The sequence below is a fragment of the Piliocolobus tephrosceles genome, chromosome 1 (assembly GCF_002776525.5).
Source record: "Piliocolobus tephrosceles isolate RC106 chromosome 1, ASM277652v3, whole genome shotgun sequence".
Classification (NCBI taxonomy): Eukaryota; Metazoa; Chordata; class Mammalia; order Primates; family Cercopithecidae; genus Piliocolobus; species Piliocolobus tephrosceles.
Genome location: NC_045434.1, coordinates 112,367,322 through 112,384,846, shown reverse-complemented (window position 1 = coordinate 112,384,846; position 17,525 = coordinate 112,367,322). Strand labels below are relative to the sequence as shown.

Here is a 17,525-nt window from a genome sequence, read left to right as displayed (position 1 = left end):
TGATGATATTTGCTGGAAGAATTAGAGAATATATTAATATAAAACACAATGAATGATATCTGTATTTTAATCTCTAAAACAGATAACTTCTGGGATATTCATTATTCCACTCAAGCTAGACTAGCTTCATCTCTGGATGAAGTCAAATATTTCAACAAATAATCTAACAATGAAAAATTTTTATGTCTTAAAATGACTATGAATCTCTGATGGCTCATTATTTCAAACAATATTTCATATAACAAGAGAATGTGACAGGTCATTAAAATATGTTGTAGTGGTTTGGGGCCTATAACATAGCCTTTGGTCCTATAAAGAAAATCTTCTAATGCTTCCAGTGCACAGTTTTGTATTTTGTGCACCAAATTGAATCTGTCACGAAGCTCAGAGTTGCTTATTTGGGTTGTACCGAAATCTTGGATAATTGCAAACATGCGAAGAAAATCTCCTGCAGTAGTCTCATGTTTGCTTATTATTGATCATTTCCTAGTTGCTTGTGCACCTGGAAGAGTGACGATCCAAGAAGATCCCCCCGGCCACCTGTCTGTGGCTTGGTCCAATGTAGATCTGGGTGACTACTATGTGGTCTTTGTGAAGAGTGATGACGGCTTGGAAGTACACTGCAACACATCTCTCACTCAGTGCAATTTCTTATCTGAGTGTGGCTTCACCTATTTTATTAGTGTTTTTGCCTATAACAAGGCAGGGCAAAGTCCTTTGGGTGACATATTCAATTATACCACAGGTAAGTCCCATTTGATACTTGTCAAGGGAGTTCTGAGATCGCTAACCTCAGCAGCAGAATGGATCACCTATTCCACTTATTAACTTACCACCTGGGAGTCATTCTAGGGTTAAGAACAGAAAGTAATCTCTTATCTCACATTCTTTCCAGACTAGGGAATCTTGGTTTTGTGGACCCAAGCGTAACTAGAATGCAAAGTTTGGGAGTGAAAAGAGGAGGAAGAATGTAGTTGTTCAACCTTGCTCTGAAAGATTGAACTCTCCACAAAGATGTACTCCGTGAGTGTTCTAGCATGTGCTGCTGCCAAAGAGGAGGCAGTGCCTCCATTTCAGGAGGTCACTCTTTCCCTGAGACCAAGATAGACATACAATGGCCAAGATGCTACATGGTGTGGAGGACTTTGGAGTAGGACATGTGGGTTTACACCCTAACTTGACCACTAATTCATTCCTTCACTGAGGGTAATGATGTCCACCTTGCTAGTTCCTTAGTATTCTTCACTGCAAAATGGGACAAATCATGAGAACATGAATGTGAAAAGGTCTTGTGTGTGATAAAGCATGATGCAAATATTTTTATTAGCATCACAATTGCTGTTGCTATTATCCTCCACTAGACTTGTATCTTGTACAAGGCAGGAATTACGTCTTATTTATCTCTTCATCCTCAGTGCTTATAATAGTGTGATCAGCATATGGGAGATGCTCAAGTTTTGAAGAATGAGTGGAGTGATTTGAAATTAAATAACTACATTACAAATAAGAATACTCCAACATAATTATGTAAAAGTCTAGCTGAATTACAGTAAATTTTGCCAGGATGAGGGATCTAAATCATTGGTGCCTTTGGAATGTGGAATAAGAGGCCATCGATAAGGTCCTAACACAGGAGGGTCCTCCAGAGTGGCCTTGAACTGGATCTTGAAGGATGAATGGAAATGTAAGTGGGGCAAGAGCATCCCAGGGAAACTCCAAGCTGAGTCAGACATTTGCCAGTGGGGTTCTTTAGGGTCTCTCAAGACCTATCCATATGCGGCCGGGCACAGTGGTTCATGCCTGTAATCCCAACACTTTGGGAAGCTGAGGCAGGCAGATCACTTGAGGTTAGGAGGTGAGACCAGCCTGGGCAACATGGAGAAACTCCGTCTCTGCTAAAAATACAAAAATTAGCTGGACATGGTGGCATGTGCCTGTAATTCCAGCTACTCCGGAGGCTAAGGCATGGAAATCACTTGGACCCAGGAAGCAGAGGTTGCTGTGAGCCGAGATCACACCACTGCCCTCCAGCCTGGGTGACAGAGCAAGACCCTGTCTCTTAAAAAAAAAAAAAAAATCTACTTATATAACTATGACCCCCACTCCCCAGTTTTATTTGGCTTAGTGTCTGGAAAGGCTGACAGGATCTGAGAAGTTAGACTACATATGATTTTACCAGGCAGAAGAGGGGAACGGCTTTCCAGTAGAGGGGTCAGCAATTTTCTCTGCATAGAGAATGAGGGTGCACGTGGCATGTGGGAACTGAGGAGTCTGGTGTGGCGGGGAGTTGGGGGAGCACAGCTGAACCTTACAGCTTGTGATGACATTGAATGTCATGCTGAGGATTTACCCTCTATGCAGTGACAATTAGGCCAAGATTGGACCTGGATAGACCCATAGGGGGTCACTGTAGTCATTAGGGAGGGCAGTGGCCGAGGCTCTGGGCATGGGAGGTCAGGACTCAGTGTCCCCCCTGGTTGCATTGCTCTTGATGGGACCACCATTTTCCCTCTGCTCCTGCTTTCAGCTCCCTGTTGCCCTAGTGACATTAACCCCGTGTTGGTGTCCAGTGACAGAGTTGAGATTGTCTGGTCTCCCGTCCGTGGTGCCGAACTGTATGAAACCAAGGCTGCAGATGGGTACAACACGGTTGAGTGCAATGATACTGCTCCCACGTGCACCCTTTCGGCTCTAGAGTGTGACACCAAGTACAACATCACAGTGTATTCATTCAGTGAAGTCCGAGGCAACAACATGTCATGTACTCCCCAGTTCATAACCACAGGTAAGGCACAGCTATCATTCCACTCACTGCTGTCTGAATGATTCACCCTAGCTGTGAGCCTCAGGATAGGCATTCAGTAAGACCAATAAAAAGGTTAAATCCCATTAATCAATCTTTGTGGGGACCAAGACAGCCACTGCTGCACGAAGGAGAGTCAGAGGAGAAGGCAGAAGAGGAAAGTGGAAAAAACAAAAACAAAAGGGGAGACTGTGGGGAGAGTAGAAGGTTTTGCCCATGATTACTCCAGCCATTCAGTTCCTCCTGTCTTTGAGGGTCCTGCCTGTACTCACACCATGAAGGTGTGTAAATATGTTTCTTTCTTACTTTTGCTTTTGGAGTTCACAATGCTCTTAAACATTTTCCACCTATTCCAGTACTATATGAACCCAATGCCCAGTGTTAATGTCAATAGTTGTCCACGCATAGGCACTATGTAATTTGGCCTGCATGCATGACGCGATTGAAAACTATGATGATCTCATTGGGGGAAAAATCAATTTTAGACCAAATGGCACATGTGATATTTTCAACTCATGCTGTTTCAATTAATACTCTAAAATCTCTCAGCTCCTTGCAGTCCTGAAATAAAAAATGTTTCAAGGGATGCATTCTCAATGATTAACGTGCACTGGCGATCCACTAATGATGACGCTACTTACACTGTGACTGCCCAGGGGGAGAAAGGACTATATCAGTGCAGCAGCATGGGAGAGTCCTGTACCATGCGGGGCTTGCCCTGTGGCTCAGTGTTCTCTGTCACTGCTGTGGCTGAAACACAGGCAGGACGGAGCCTGCCCAGCTACAGTGTGCCCCTGGAAACAGGTATGTAGCAACCACCAAGCCTGAAGGTTGACTTCAGTGGGGTCCTTAGGAAGTGTTTCAAGACATGAATCCTTATTTAATCTATCCTCAGTGCCATAGAAATCAAAGAGTCCTGGTCATAGAAAATAAAATTTTCAATATTTTACAAGTTCTGTAAAAACATCCTCAAGACTAGTATATCCATTCACTGGCATCAGAGAAGGAATACTTACTCATTCTGCAAAACACTTATTTTAATTCATATTCCCCTATGATATAATCTATCAAAACAGCTAACAAATGAGGAGCCAAATGAGCTGGGTTGTTACTTATTTCTTTGGCTCAGCCCTTTCAAGTTTTTCTCTTTAAAAAATGCTTTCTGACTTTCAGTTTCCTGATAGGTAAAGGGGAGATAATGGCCTCACAGGGTGGTTATTAGTATTAAGTTGACTAATGCTGCAAAGCTCTTAGCATAGTGCCTGATGCATAGCAAGAGCGCCATAAAAGAAAACTATTATTACAGCATAGCATTGTGTATGAATGAAACGTGGCAAATCACTTCAGTCTTTGGACATTCGGTGTTTTTTTTTTGTTTTGTTTTGTTTTGTTTTGTTTTGTTTTGTTTTGAGACGGAGTCTCGCTCTGTCGCCCAGGCTGGAGTGCAGTGGCGCGCTCTCGGCTCACTGCAAGCTCCGCCTCCCGGGTTTACGCCATTCTCCTGCCTCAGCCTCCCGAGTAGCTGGGACTACAGGCGCCCGCCATCTCGCCCGGCTCGTTTTTTCTATTTTTTAGTAGAGACGGGGTTTCACCGTGTTAGCCAGTATGGTTTCGATCTCCTGACCTCGTGATCTGCCCGTCTCGGCCTCCCAAAGTGCTGGGATTACAGGCTTGAGCCACTGCGCCCGGCCTCGTTTTTCTTATATACAGTGATAGATGGCACTTTGGCCTATAAAAGTTGAAATACCTAAAAAAAGAAACCAGCAGTAAGATAGAGACCATACAAAATACTGCATACATGAAGCTCTTAGGCATCCTATATTCTTGGTAATGGGTCCCTGAAAAATCAGGATGGCTGGGTTATTTTAGGCAACTAATAAACCAAACTTTTATATCAGTGATGTACTATAACATTTTCAAGAAAGGCAAATTATACTTAATTGCTAATGCTATGAAATGTTCTATTGGGAGAAGTGAATGCAACCGTTACTTTGAAATTTGCAGTTAGAATTGTTGAAGATGGGCCAAGAGTGGTGGCTCACGCCTGTAATCCCAGCACTTTGGGAGGCTGAAGCAGGCGGATCATGAAGTCAAGAGATCAAGACCATCCTGGCCAACATGGTGAAACCCCGTCTGTACTAAAAATACAAAAAAGCCAGGCATGGTGGCACGTACCTGTAGTCCCAGCTACTCAGGAGACTGAGGCAGGAGAAAAGCTTGAACCTGGGAGGTGGAGGTTGCAGTGAGCTGAGATTGTGTCACTGCACTCCAGCCTGGCGACAGAGCGAGACTCCATCTCCGTCTCAAAAAAAAAAAAAAATGTTGAAGATGGGGACAACAAAGGATTTCCTTCTTATTCTGAAAAAAAAAAAAAAAAAGGTGGAAACCTTCAACAGCCAGTTGGTGCAGTGCATTCTTGGGGAAAGCACCCACTACATGACGCATCAGAGGAAATGAACACAAGGAAATTTTTTATTAACAATGGAAAGTTGGGGAATGTAGGATATTGAGTGAAACACAGGCAAAATACCATTCTTTGTCATTTTTCACAAATAATCTTCAGTGGAAATAAATCTCCAATTCTTTTTCTTTTATCCCATTTAAGTGCCGTGCTGTCCAACTGGTCTGACAGTAACTCAAATCACCCAGTCAGTAATCAACGTGAGCTGGACTATTGGGAGAGTGGCTCAAACCCATGTGGCAGTTCTGGAGTCACACACTGGACAGTCTAAGTGTCACACTCATCAAAACTACTGCCTCCTGGGATGCATCACATGTGGCATCAATTACACAGTGACATTAAAAGCAATTAGCGCCACGGGGTTGACTGCCGATTGCTCCTACCAAAGTCATTTCTCTGGTAAGTGAACTTCAGCTCTACAGTAGCAGTAAGGACTTGACTATCGTAAATCCAGGCATAAGCCTTTCCTCCTCATTTAAAAAGATGCTGCATCTCCACCTAGTTTGCATTATAAACTCAGATTACTTTATAAAATGGTTATAGTTTTCCCTTTGGTTAGAACCTCAAAGCTTCAGAGGCTTCTGTTGGTGGTTGGTGAATTAACTCCCCTAATAACAATGTTCAGGCCTGCTTTTTCTGAAGGGACCATGTATCTTTATATGACACAGCTACCTGCAACACAGAGTAACTCAGCCTGGCAGAGTTTTCTGGAAGCATTAGATCACACATTCTGTTTGGTTTGCGTTTTTTTCTTCTTATTATTATTGTGCTACTACCTCTCTTTTCTAATCTTCTTCAGTTCCTTCAATGGTTTCTTATTTCAACAGGCCAAGAGAGCAAAGGCATCTGTCTACTGACAGTATTGTACCTTGTTCTTCACAAAGACCTAACCATTAGGGAGTAGCGGCGGAAGGTAAAAGCAGTGCAAGGTTACCAAACAAGATTTCTCTTGCATGATCCTAATCCACTGAAGTGGCTGCTTGTAGCATGGTTTTGAAAAAAAACTCTTGAGGATGCTTCCTACGCTTAAGGTGAAAGAGTACAATGATCAGTTACCTCGGCCTGGGGCATGGGATGGAAGAGTTGGAATATAATTTTGGCATCCCAGAGGTAGTAGAAAGAGTCTCAACTGGGAGTCAAAATTAGACATGACTTCTCATAAGCTGTGTTGCCTAATCTTCCCTGATTCTGTCTCCTCATTGAAAAAGACAGGAATAGTAATATTTTCCTTCGAAGTTGTTTTGGGAATCAAAATAAATCATAACATGAGAACATTCAGAACATGCTGCACGTATGTCAGCTGGTGTGTACTTTCTTTTGACCCATTATCTTGTATTAGATTTACTGCCTAAGTTCTCACCTTGATATCCGGTTCTCATTGCTTATTCTTTTAAGAAAAAATCAAGTAAGCCTGATTATAATAACTTTTAAAAATTATACAGTAGGATCTTTAACTTAGTTACTAAGGAATCCATTTGGTGCCCTTATTGGCACCTAATGTGTGGCTCGCTCAAGGTATTTAGAAAAGAAAAAAAATACTAATCAGCTACCATGGATGAAGCGTGGACCAGCAAACTTGATCACTGGCATGTTGTATAAATGGCTGCACCCAAAGTGTCATGCTACTCAGCTCAGCAAAATTGGTTCTTCAATTAAAGCTGAATGCAGTTAATGATATTTAAGTTTAATGCCACCAAAAATCAAATGAAACTAGGGCATTATGAGGGATCTTGACAAGGATTCTGTGCCTTTGACTCACAGTCTGAGTCATGTACAATATGTATCTGCCAATTTTTGGACCTTTCTGATTTAATTGTTCTACATTAAAAATTCATACCTCACGCCACCTTCACACATGGATTTCTCTCTCCTTTCTCCCTTTCTTTTTTCTTTCTTTCTTTCTTCTTTCCTTCCTTCCCTCCCCTTCCTTTCTTCCTTTTCCTTCTTTCTTTTTTCTTTTTTTTCCTTTCTTTTCTTTTCCTCTTTCTTTCTCTCTCTCTCTTTCTTTCTTTCTTTCTTTTTTCTTTCTTTCAGGATCTCGCTCTGTCACCTAGGCTGGAGTGAGTGCTGTGGCACCCTCATAGCTCACTGCAGCCTTGAACTCCTGGCCTCAAGCCATCCTCCTGCCTCATCCTCCCAAGGGACCACAGGTGTGCACCACCACAACTGGCTAATTTTTTTTTTTTTTTTTTGGTAGAGTCAGGGTCTCCCTGTGTTGCCCGGGCTGGTTTCAAACTCCTGGGCTTAAGCGATCCTCCTGCTTTGGCCTCCCAAAGTGCTCAGATTATAGGCATGAGCCATCATGCCCGGCCACCCATGGATTTCTGATTATGTGGCCCATCATGGAAATAACTTGAGTACCCCTTCAAATCTTGCTCTGATCTAACCAGTAATTAATCCTGTTACTTAGAATAGTTTACTTATATTTTTTCCCTGCAGTAATCAAGGCCATTTTTGGATGATGGTGGAATAAAACCAGTGATTTTGTGTTTCTTTTTATTGGTCAGGTGCCTGCTGCCCTTTGGGGGTGAAATTATATAGGCTAGGCTCTAACGGCATCCGGATCTACTGGCAAGCCTCCAGGGGCTCTGCCAGTTACAGCACTGACCTCTACGGCTCCAAAGGCATTTTCACGTGCACCCCAAATGCTGGCCTCAGTTTCTGTGATGTCACTGAGATACCCTGTGGGGATGTATACACTGTGATGGTCTCACCAGTTGCTGAAACAGGATTGAAGCTTACTTTCTGTCCAAAAAAAATATATTCAGGTAAAGCAAGTTATGACAGTTTATCTAAAACTAACCCTGAACTCAGATCTGTGAATTAAGATGCAATCAAACTTATTTGCTATGTAGGAAGGGCACAGAGGGTATAAAATTTCTTTCTTTCTTTTTTTTTTTTTTTTGTTTGTTTGTTTTGAGACAGAGTCTTGCTCTGTCACCCAGACTGGGTGCAATGGCACGATCTTGGCTCACTGCAACGTCCACCTCCTGGGTTCAGCGATTCTCCTGCCTCAGCCTCCTGAGTAGCTGCAATTACAGGCACTTACCATCATGCCCGAGTAATTTTTGTATTTTTGTAGAGACGGGGTTTCACCATGTTGCCCAGGCTGGTCTTGAACTCCTGACCTCAGGTGATCCACCCGCCTCGGCCTCCCAAAGTCCTGGGATTACAGGCATGAGCCACTATACCCAGCTGAAGGTATAAAATTTCTATACAGCACAGGCAGATTCTGGCTATGGAAGACCCCAAAATTCTCTGGAATTGCAATGCTTTATTATTATTTAATTTAGAGATTATTTTCCCTGTCCCACGCTTCCCCTTCCTAAAAAGGACTAGGTGCTTGCTGCTTAACTACTAAAGCAAATTTAAGATAATTTTCTGCTTTGAGATTTAGGGATAGATTTTTAACATAGTCTTATTGATAATAGTGGAAATTAGGAAACTTGAACTTTTATTTGCACAGACTGAGAATTGTGACTGAGGAAAAATTAGAGGATCAGAAAAAAATGAATTTATAAATCACAAGCCTGGCTTGGCAATATGAGTGGGCAGACAGTCTGTGATCACAAAACACGACTGTCAGCAACTACCACCTCACTAGAACTGGCAGGAAAACATTAGCAATTCTCTGCTCTGTGTTCCAGCACCTTCTGCTACCTTGCCCAGGGCACAGTCATACATTTGTCATATATTCCTAGAAGAAAAGAGATGATGAAGCTCTAGAATTTTGCAGATGAACACAGAAAAAAGAGTAAATATTGGCTCACAAACCCTTACTGATAGCCAGAATCTAAAATTTCCAATGATATGTAGGTGACAAGAGGTTCAGGATGGCCCTTGGTGATGGAAGGAGGACAGTTCCTCCCAAGGGGCTGTTCTCATTGTCCCTGGCTGTCATGCTCTGATTCCTTGTTTTTCCATTATTTGGTCCACAGGACAAACTGGCCCAAAGCATAGTCCTATGGGAAGGGACAGGAATAGGTTCCTGGAGTAAGGATAAGCTTTTAGGAAGATGAATCTATAGCTCAATAACAATACTGCATTATAACTGCATAATATTTTATAATTTGCCAACCAGTTTCATGTTACAAATATCATTGAATGTTCAAAATATGCTATGCTGCAGTCTCAACGTACTTCATTATCTCCACTTTATAAATAAGAAAACTGAAGCTCAGAGACTCCCAAATCTCTATCTACAACTCTTCTCTTCTCCTGATCCCTAAATCCATATTCAAATTTGATACCTCCACCTGCAGGTGCCCAGGCATTTCAAACCCCTCAGGGCCAAAAGGAATTTCTGATCCTCTGCTGTTTCTGATCTTCCTTCCACTGTCCTTGTTTCAGGCACATTAGCTAAAAACCCTGGAGTCAGCTTCCGTCTCCTTCACCCTCCATATCTAAGTAGTCTCGAATTCTTGTCCTGGTCACCTTCACCTTCATAATGGTTCCAAAATCCAGATTCTTCTCTTCATTCCACAGCTACTGCTATGCCTCAGGCCCTCATCACCTCTCCCCTAGACTTCTGCACCAGTCCCATCTGCCTGTCCTCACTCCAGCCTCTGTACTGTTACCAGAGTTGTCATTCCAGGACACTGGTCCAATTGTGTTACTTTTATGCTTCCATATCTTCAAAACTTTTCCATTTCCCCATAAGATAACATTCAATCCTCTGGGCATGGTGTTCACAGTCCCTTATAACCTGTCCCGTGTCTGCTTATACCTGTACTGTACAATAGAAATTTAATATGAGCCATGTATGAAAAATTTAGTTTTCTAGTAGTCATATTAAAAAAGTAAAAAGAGGCAAAATTAATTTCATAATATATTTTAGTTAACCCAATATATCCAAAATATTATCATTTCAACATCTCATCAATATAAAAATTATTAATAGATATTTTATATATTTTTCATACTGTCTTTGAAATCTGGTGTGTCTTTTGTAGTTATAGTACATTTAGTTCAAACTAGCCACTTGTTCAATAGCTACTTGAGTGTCTACTGTACTGGATAAATTGGTTTTTCGTGGGTCTTTTTGTTTGTTTGTTTGTTTTTTATTGAGACAGGGTCTTGCTTTGTTATCCAGGCTAGAGTTCAGTGGTACAATCACAGCTCACTGCAGCCTTGACCTCCTGGGCTCAAGCGATCCTCCTGCCTCAGGCTCCCAAGTAGCTGGGACTATAGGCATGCCCCATCATGCTTGGCTAATTTTTAAAATTTTTTTGTAGAGACAAGGTCTTGCTATGTTTCCCAGGCTGGTCTCGAACTCCTGGGCTTAAGCAATCCTCTCGCCGCAGCCTCCCAAAGAGCTGGGATTATAGGCATAAGCCACTGTGCCCAGCCTGAACAGAGAAATTCTAGGCTCATTCCACAACATCCATCCTGAGAGGACTCTATTCTCTAGTCTAGGCATCTGGCATCATTCACGCATGCCTGCTCCTGCCACACACACCTTCTATTCTATGTCCTGTTCTGGAGCTACTGCTGTGCTCTTCTCTTTGCCCGGAATTCCACGCCACCTCCAGCAAGAGAATTCTACCAGCCCCGATTTTCCTTATCTGTGAAGCCTTCTCCAATTATCATAAGCTGAGTTAGCCCTCTCTCTCCCTCCTTTATCACCCCACAGCAACCTTATCTGTACTGCAACATATTACTGTGAATTGAATGTGTGTTATTTCTCCTAATAAGTGATTATCTATTTGACTCCCAGTACGTAGCACATAACTGTTGCCTGATATATTTTAAATTTAAAAAAGAATGAATCAACGAATTTATGCGCCTGTGATCATACAGCTAAGTGATGTTCTTTTGTTCTTTCTCCTGCTCCATGCCCACAATTTTACCCTTAGAGAGTCATTCCTCTGAAGGCTGGTTAGCCACGAGAAGTCCTTGTGAGTTAGACCTCAAGCTCTTTGATGGGATGCCATCTCAAGCCCGCAGCCATTTCAGCTTAGTAACATTAGGTATCTAATGTTACTAAGTTAGGAAATCCTCCTTTGCTCAGTGTCCCTGGTAAAAGCCATACATTTGGGAGAGGTTTTTTGGTTTTGTTTGTTTGCAATATCAGTGATGCTTTATTCTGATAATCAGGACAATATTGTAAATGACAATAACAACTAATATTTATTGAGTGCCATGTGCCAGGCACTGTTCTAAGGAGTTTACACGTATTAACTCAGTCTTTATAACAAACCTATCAGCTTGGCTTTTTTTTTTTTTTTTTTGAGATGGAGCCTTGCTCTGTCACCCAGGCTGGAGTGCAATGGCACGATCTCAGCTCACTGCAACCTCCGCCTCCCGGGTTCAAGTGATTCTCCTGCCTCAGCCTCCTGAGTAGCTGGGATTACAGGTGTGCACAACCACGCCTGGCTAATTTTTGTATTTTTTGGTAGAGATGGGGTTTCACCATGTTAGCCAGGCTGATCTCGAACTCCTGACCTCAGGTGATCTGCCTGCCTGGGCCTCCCAAAGTGCTGCGATTACAGGTGTGAGCCACTACACCCAGCTGAGCTTGGTATTCTTATTCTTACTGCTTTTCAGATAAATTGAGGCACAGTGAAGTGACTTGCCCAGATCATACTGCTAGTAGTATCTCCTCTTATCATCCAAGTTCGTTCTTGTTCATTTTTTGGTTTACTTTCCTTTTATTCTTTCTTAAGTTAAATCTTTACTATCTTAAATACATAAATGAATAGATTTTATTATAAATGCTTGTGTTTTTATTACAGTAACTTGCTCTGGAAGTACACTTGGAATGGGTAAGTCATTTTTCTCATGGATAAAATAGAACAGGATTTTTGTTGCTCCATTTTGGGGTTACTTAATAAAGTCAGCTGACTTTTCAATTAGAAAGCAAATGCTTTCTTTCTTTCAGAATACAAGGGGCTCCTGCTCTCTTATCCCGTAACTTTTTCTCCCCATGATAGTGCATCCTCTCAGATTCCACCAGTTGAGATGAATTTCTTTGAATTCTGAAGTCTTCAGTATTCTAGGTCCTACAGGAAAATGTAAATAGTTTTGGGAGGGGCAGCCGCTTTATCCCTCACACTTCAGAAAGTGATTCCCAGCTCAGCTGTACATTGGAGTCACCTGGAGAGCTTAAAATTAACTGATGTCTGGGTTCTGTCCCCAGAAAGTTTGATTTAATAGGTCTAGGGTGAGAGCTGGGCATCAGCAGTTGTAAAAGTTCCTCAGGTGATTCTGAAGTATAGCCAAGGCTAAGAACTGCTACTTTAGAGACACGCTTCTCAAACTTTATTGTGCACACACATCACCTGGGGCCTCGTTAAAGCCAGATTCTGATTTGGTTGGTGTAAGAAGGGTCTGAGATTCTGTATTTCCATAAGGTCCAGGTGATGCTGGCGATGCCGAGGCTGCTGGTCTGACCACACGTGGAGTAGCCAGGTGTTAGAATCTGTTAATGGCCTGCAGAGAGCTACGATGTTTGCTCCTGGTTTGCATGAGTGGGTATACCCGGTGGAGACAGAGGGTGCTGAAAGGGCAGTTGGAGTAAAGAGAACCCTTGCTGCCTCCTCGGTTTTGCTCAGGGATGATCTTGCCTAAGCTATTTCGGTTGCCCCGGCAGAGATAACTCTTGGCACGGCAGTGGAGATGAGCAAATGTAGCCATGAGTGCTGACCCAGTAAGCAGTGTATGCTGCCTCATGAGGAGTCCTTGCCACAGCCTTTCAGGGGACAGCTTGGTCTGGGGCCTTAGGAAAAAAATCCCCTGGGAATATTATCAATCCCAAACTACAGAACTTCCCTCCCGCCCACCCCTGCCCCGCCCCTCCCCATTCAGACATGGCTGACTTCGAATGGTATGAGTGTAAATGAAGTCTTCCTGCTTGTAAACCCCACTGGACAGCCTTCCAATCAGGGCCGGCTCCCCAACCACACCCCCTTCCACCGGCAGGAACTGGGTCTAGAGTCTCCACTCCCTATTCTCTGCCTGGGCTTCCTTCCTCTCCCAGTCCATTGCTTCTCTGAGCACAGCAGAATACACGCTTTTCAATTCCTGTCCCACCTGCAGGTCTGAAATAAGCACAATCCCTATTAATTTTTCAAGAGTTTTTGTTTTCTATGACTACAATAAGGAACAGACTTGGCTTACTGCAAACAAACGGTGAGGACACTTCTAATTATAGGAAAATCTCCCAAAGTGTTAGAGACCATAAGCCCTGGTCTTCAGTGAAAGGTACATGGACCTGGGTCTGCATTCTTTAATCTGCATCTCCCTGAGACATAGAGCTGTGGTAGAAGTGTCCTAGGTCCCCAGGGGAGAGGAGTGGCATATGATATTTTGGCCTTCCCTATGATTATGTTAAAGGAAGAGTTTCTAATAAAAACAAAAACATAAAAATTTTAAAAAGTTTGAAAAGAAAGAGTTTCTGTGAGATAACAAAAAACACAAAAGGTGGGGTGGCAAGGAGAGCAAGCATGGTGGCTCATGCCTGTAACCTCAGCACTTTGGGAGGCCAAAGCAGAGGATCACTTGAGCTCGGGAGTTGGAGACCAGCCTGGCCAACAAAACAAGACCTTGTCTCTACAAAGTGTAAAAAAGTTAGCTAGGCATGGTGGCATGTGCCTGTAGTTCTGCTGTAGTCCCAGCTACTTGGGAGGCTGAGGTGAGAGGATTGCTTGAGCCTGGGAGTTCAAGGCTGCAGTGAGCTATGACAGCACCACTGTACTCCAGCCTGGGTGACAGAGTGAGACACCAGCCTCACCAGAGAGCTTTTTAGAAATGTACAGTCTTGGGCCCCATCCTGACCTACTAAATCCCCAGGTGATTCATGCATGTATTCAAGTTTGAGTAGCACTGCTTAGGTACTGCTCTCAAACTTTGCTATGTAATAGAATCTCCTGGACAGTTAATAATGAATGCAGAGGCCCAGGCCCTGGCCCCGTGAAGTGCCTCCATAGTTCCATCAGGTTCCCAGGTGATTTTGATACATGTGAAGTTTGACGAGCACTGCTTTAGGTCACTAATCTTTTCTTTTCTGACTATCTAGGCTTCAGCTTACCTTCACCGTTCCCTTCCTTAGCCAGGGCTCAGTCTTCAGTCTGAAATCAGCCACTCTCTTGAAGTAGACACTTGTAGAAATCCTGTAGGAGTCAGGCACAGTGTCACACACCTGTAGTCCCAGCTACTTGGGAGGCTGAGGTAGAGAATCACTTGAGCCCAGGAGTTTGAGGCCAACCTTGGCAACATAGTAAGAACCTCTCTGAACCCTTTTTCAGAGAGATGCCCTCAACCCCATCTCTCTGGAAAAAAAAAAAAAAAAAAAAAAAAATCCTGCAAGGCCCTCAAAAAACAAGAGTAAACCAGATTATCTGAGGGTTTCTAAGGTCATATAGAAGTCATTATATCTAGGGGGAAATTCTAAATTGCTGTCTTCAATTTCAGCATTTCCCCTCCCCAAACACAGGACAAGTCCAATCAGGTCCCTCGGCTGACACTGGAGCCTCTGGATATGCTAAGGGGAGCCATGGGAATCTTGCTGGTCTAAGACTTTGGGTTTTCTTTGACTCTTGGAGTATCCTAAAGCTTTTCAAACTTTTTTTTTTTTGAGACAGAGTTTTGCTCTGTCATCCAGGCTGGAGTGCAGTGGTGCAATCTCGACTCACTGCCTCTGGGGTTTAAGTGATTCTTGCGCCTCAACCACTTGAGTAGCTGGGATTACAGATATGCGCCACCACACCTGGCTAACTTTTGTATTTTTAGCAGAGATGGGGTTTCACCATATTGGCCAGGCTGGTCTCGAACTCCTAGACTCATGTGATCCACCTGCCTTGGCCTCCCGAAGTGCTGGGATTACAGGTGTGAGCCACTGCACCGGCCATAAACAGACTTTTTAAGAGAGATCTGGATTCAAATCCTGCCACCATCACTTGCTCTTAGTCAAGTTGTGTAAATTCTCTCTAAGCCTAGGTTTCCTCATCTGAAAATTGGAGTAAACAATAATCCCTCATAAAAGAACATAAGGATTAAATGAGAATGTAAATATTGGACACAATAATAGGCTCATAACAACTACTTAATAAATGGTAGTTGTTAATTCATATTCAGTTTAAGCTCATATCACATTCTATTATGTACCAATTATTAACATTTTAATGTGCTTCTTCTAAGATATTTGCATTTTAACCTTGGTCCTCATAATACACTTCCTCATTGATTCTCTAACTGTGGTCCTGGGACCAAAAGCATCAGCATCAGCTGGGAACCTCTTAGAAATGCAATTTCTCAGGCTCTTCCACAGACCTATTGAATCAGAAATTCTGGGACTAAGGCCCAGCCTTCTTTGTTTTAACAAGCCCTCAAAGTGCTGATGCATGCTAAAGTACGAAAAGCATGGCTTTAATTCAAGAAAGCTATTTCGATGCTGGAAATTTGATGCAATTTGGAAGGGAAAGGAAAAAAAAACCGATTTGAGGTGATAGGGGGCTCTAACAAGAGATAGATAGATGGGAGGGGTTTGTGCCTGATATCACACCATGAGCAGGGGCTGGGGGCGTTCCTTCATCTTTAGGACTCAACATGTTTCAGTGTCACCTGCACATCCTGGGCAACTTTGAGGAAGTTTCCTGTCTGTGACACGCTTAGCAGCTAAACAGGTTTATGTTCTCCGTATAAAACTCCTTGAGTCATTAAAATTTTGGAGTTCCCTGAGGAGCACAGCAAGTTGGCCTGGGGGTGGAAAGGAAAGTTCTTTTGTTTTGAACCAGCAGTCTGGGATTAAAGAGGCTCTGGAAGGGTTCATTTGGTGAAGCAGCAGAGAGATTGCTCTGATTAGAAACTGCTGATCAGTTTGAACACTTTGTCAGTTGTCATAGTTTCAAGTTTACTTGCTGTGAAGTGCTGCAAAAATAGTATTTCAAATCAAAATACACATAAAATCTCAGACACTGGTGCTTTTTAAGAAAATGTCTGCATATTGAATGCATCTTTTACTGCTTTCCTTCCTTACCCTTCTCAGTGATTTATAGAGGGAAGAGAAATGAAGAATGACAAAGTGAGCCCCAGATAAAAACAAAAATTTGACCAAGTGAGTAATGTAAATTGGTTTTGTGTGATTTTATGGCAAAGTTTTTTGTCTTTGTTTAAAATGTTTTCCCATTTGTCTTGCAGAGTTGTCTGATTTGTTAGTGATTAGAGATGGAAAAGAGCTACTAGAATATAGAATAAAATAATGCCTCTAGGCTAGGAAAAGCTCCTTTGGCCTTTAGAAGAACAACTCTGACTCTGCTTCCTGAGGGCAAGGTCAGGTGTGTCTTCACCTGCACAGCAGTTGGAGATCTTCTATGTGAGGACTCTGGAGAGAAATGGATCCAGAAATCCCCTGGATGGCTGCCAGTGTGAGTCAGCAAGCTGTGAGAACCCTGGAAACACGAAAGGTCTGCTTAGCAGAAATTCTTTCTTGCGATTTCACATCCAGACACACCACAGACTTCAACACATCCACTTCATGAGTGTTTTATTGACAACAGCACTTGCCTGCAGCCCCCTCAGGGGCTGGAAATGTTCACTCCCAGAAAGTCAAGCCACCCACATGCAGACAGCACTTATCCCAAGACAAACCTCCAGCAGGACTTCAGTATAGGTTGGAAAGCAGTAGCTGCCAGGGCAACCTGAGATAACAAACGCCCTCATCGCAAGTTAGGAGCAAAGCTGAGATGCTTGCAGGGTTTGCTGAGCCAAAGCATCAGGTGATGTGACATCCATGGGAGCATCTGGGAAAGCAGAGCTGCCAGCCTGTTGCTAGAAGGATTGCAGTTATGCTTTTTGCATGACAGAAGATGTCAAACGGAGAGCCTCAAACTGTGGCCGACTGACACACAGGCATCTTTTGGGGGGGGAGGACCATCAATCTTATTGGTCGTATCTCCCACTTATACTGTAATTACTTTTTTCATCTTTGGAGGGGGAAGGCTATGAAATACAACATAAATCTCTCATACCTAAAAAAAAGTTTGTCCTTCAAATATCAGCAACCTAATTTAAAAAGTATAAGTAGACTTGTATAATACACACACACAGTTACAGTGTTTGCTCCCCAAACACATGGCTATGGAGCCAAGAATGTCTGTAGTTAGGAACAACCATAAAACTCCACCCAGGGGGAATTGGACCATGGAATTAGGCTTGAATTAAGCATGGAAGAAAGAACAAACTTCCCTTTTTGTTCTCTCAACTTCCTGTGCTGCAAGAGAGTGCGCTGCAAGAGAGAAGTGATATGCTTTCTTTATGAGACTG

General features: G+C 42.9%; 1 protein-coding gene across 1 annotated transcript in view; it reads left to right on the top strand.

Annotated features, from left to right (window-relative positions):
• FNDC7 (fibronectin type III domain containing 7) overlaps positions 1-17,240 on the top strand; it is a 29,379-nt gene extending 12,139 nt beyond the window's left edge. The window contains exons 6-13 of the mRNA XM_023196263.2: positions 491-745; positions 2,528-2,785; positions 3,353-3,607; positions 5,409-5,663; positions 7,772-8,032; positions 11,999-12,028; positions 16,249-16,317; positions 16,401-17,240. Coding sequence (XP_023052031.2) covers positions 491-745; positions 2,528-2,785; positions 3,353-3,607; positions 5,409-5,663; positions 7,772-8,032; positions 11,999-12,028; positions 16,249-16,280 — 1,346 coding nt within the window. The 3' untranslated portion in view covers positions 16,281-16,317; positions 16,401-17,240. The remainder of the gene's footprint in view (positions 1-490; positions 746-2,527; positions 2,786-3,352; positions 3,608-5,408; positions 5,664-7,771; positions 8,033-11,998; positions 12,029-16,248; positions 16,318-16,400) is intronic.
• The last annotated feature ends 285 nt before the right edge of the window (positions 17,241-17,525 follow it).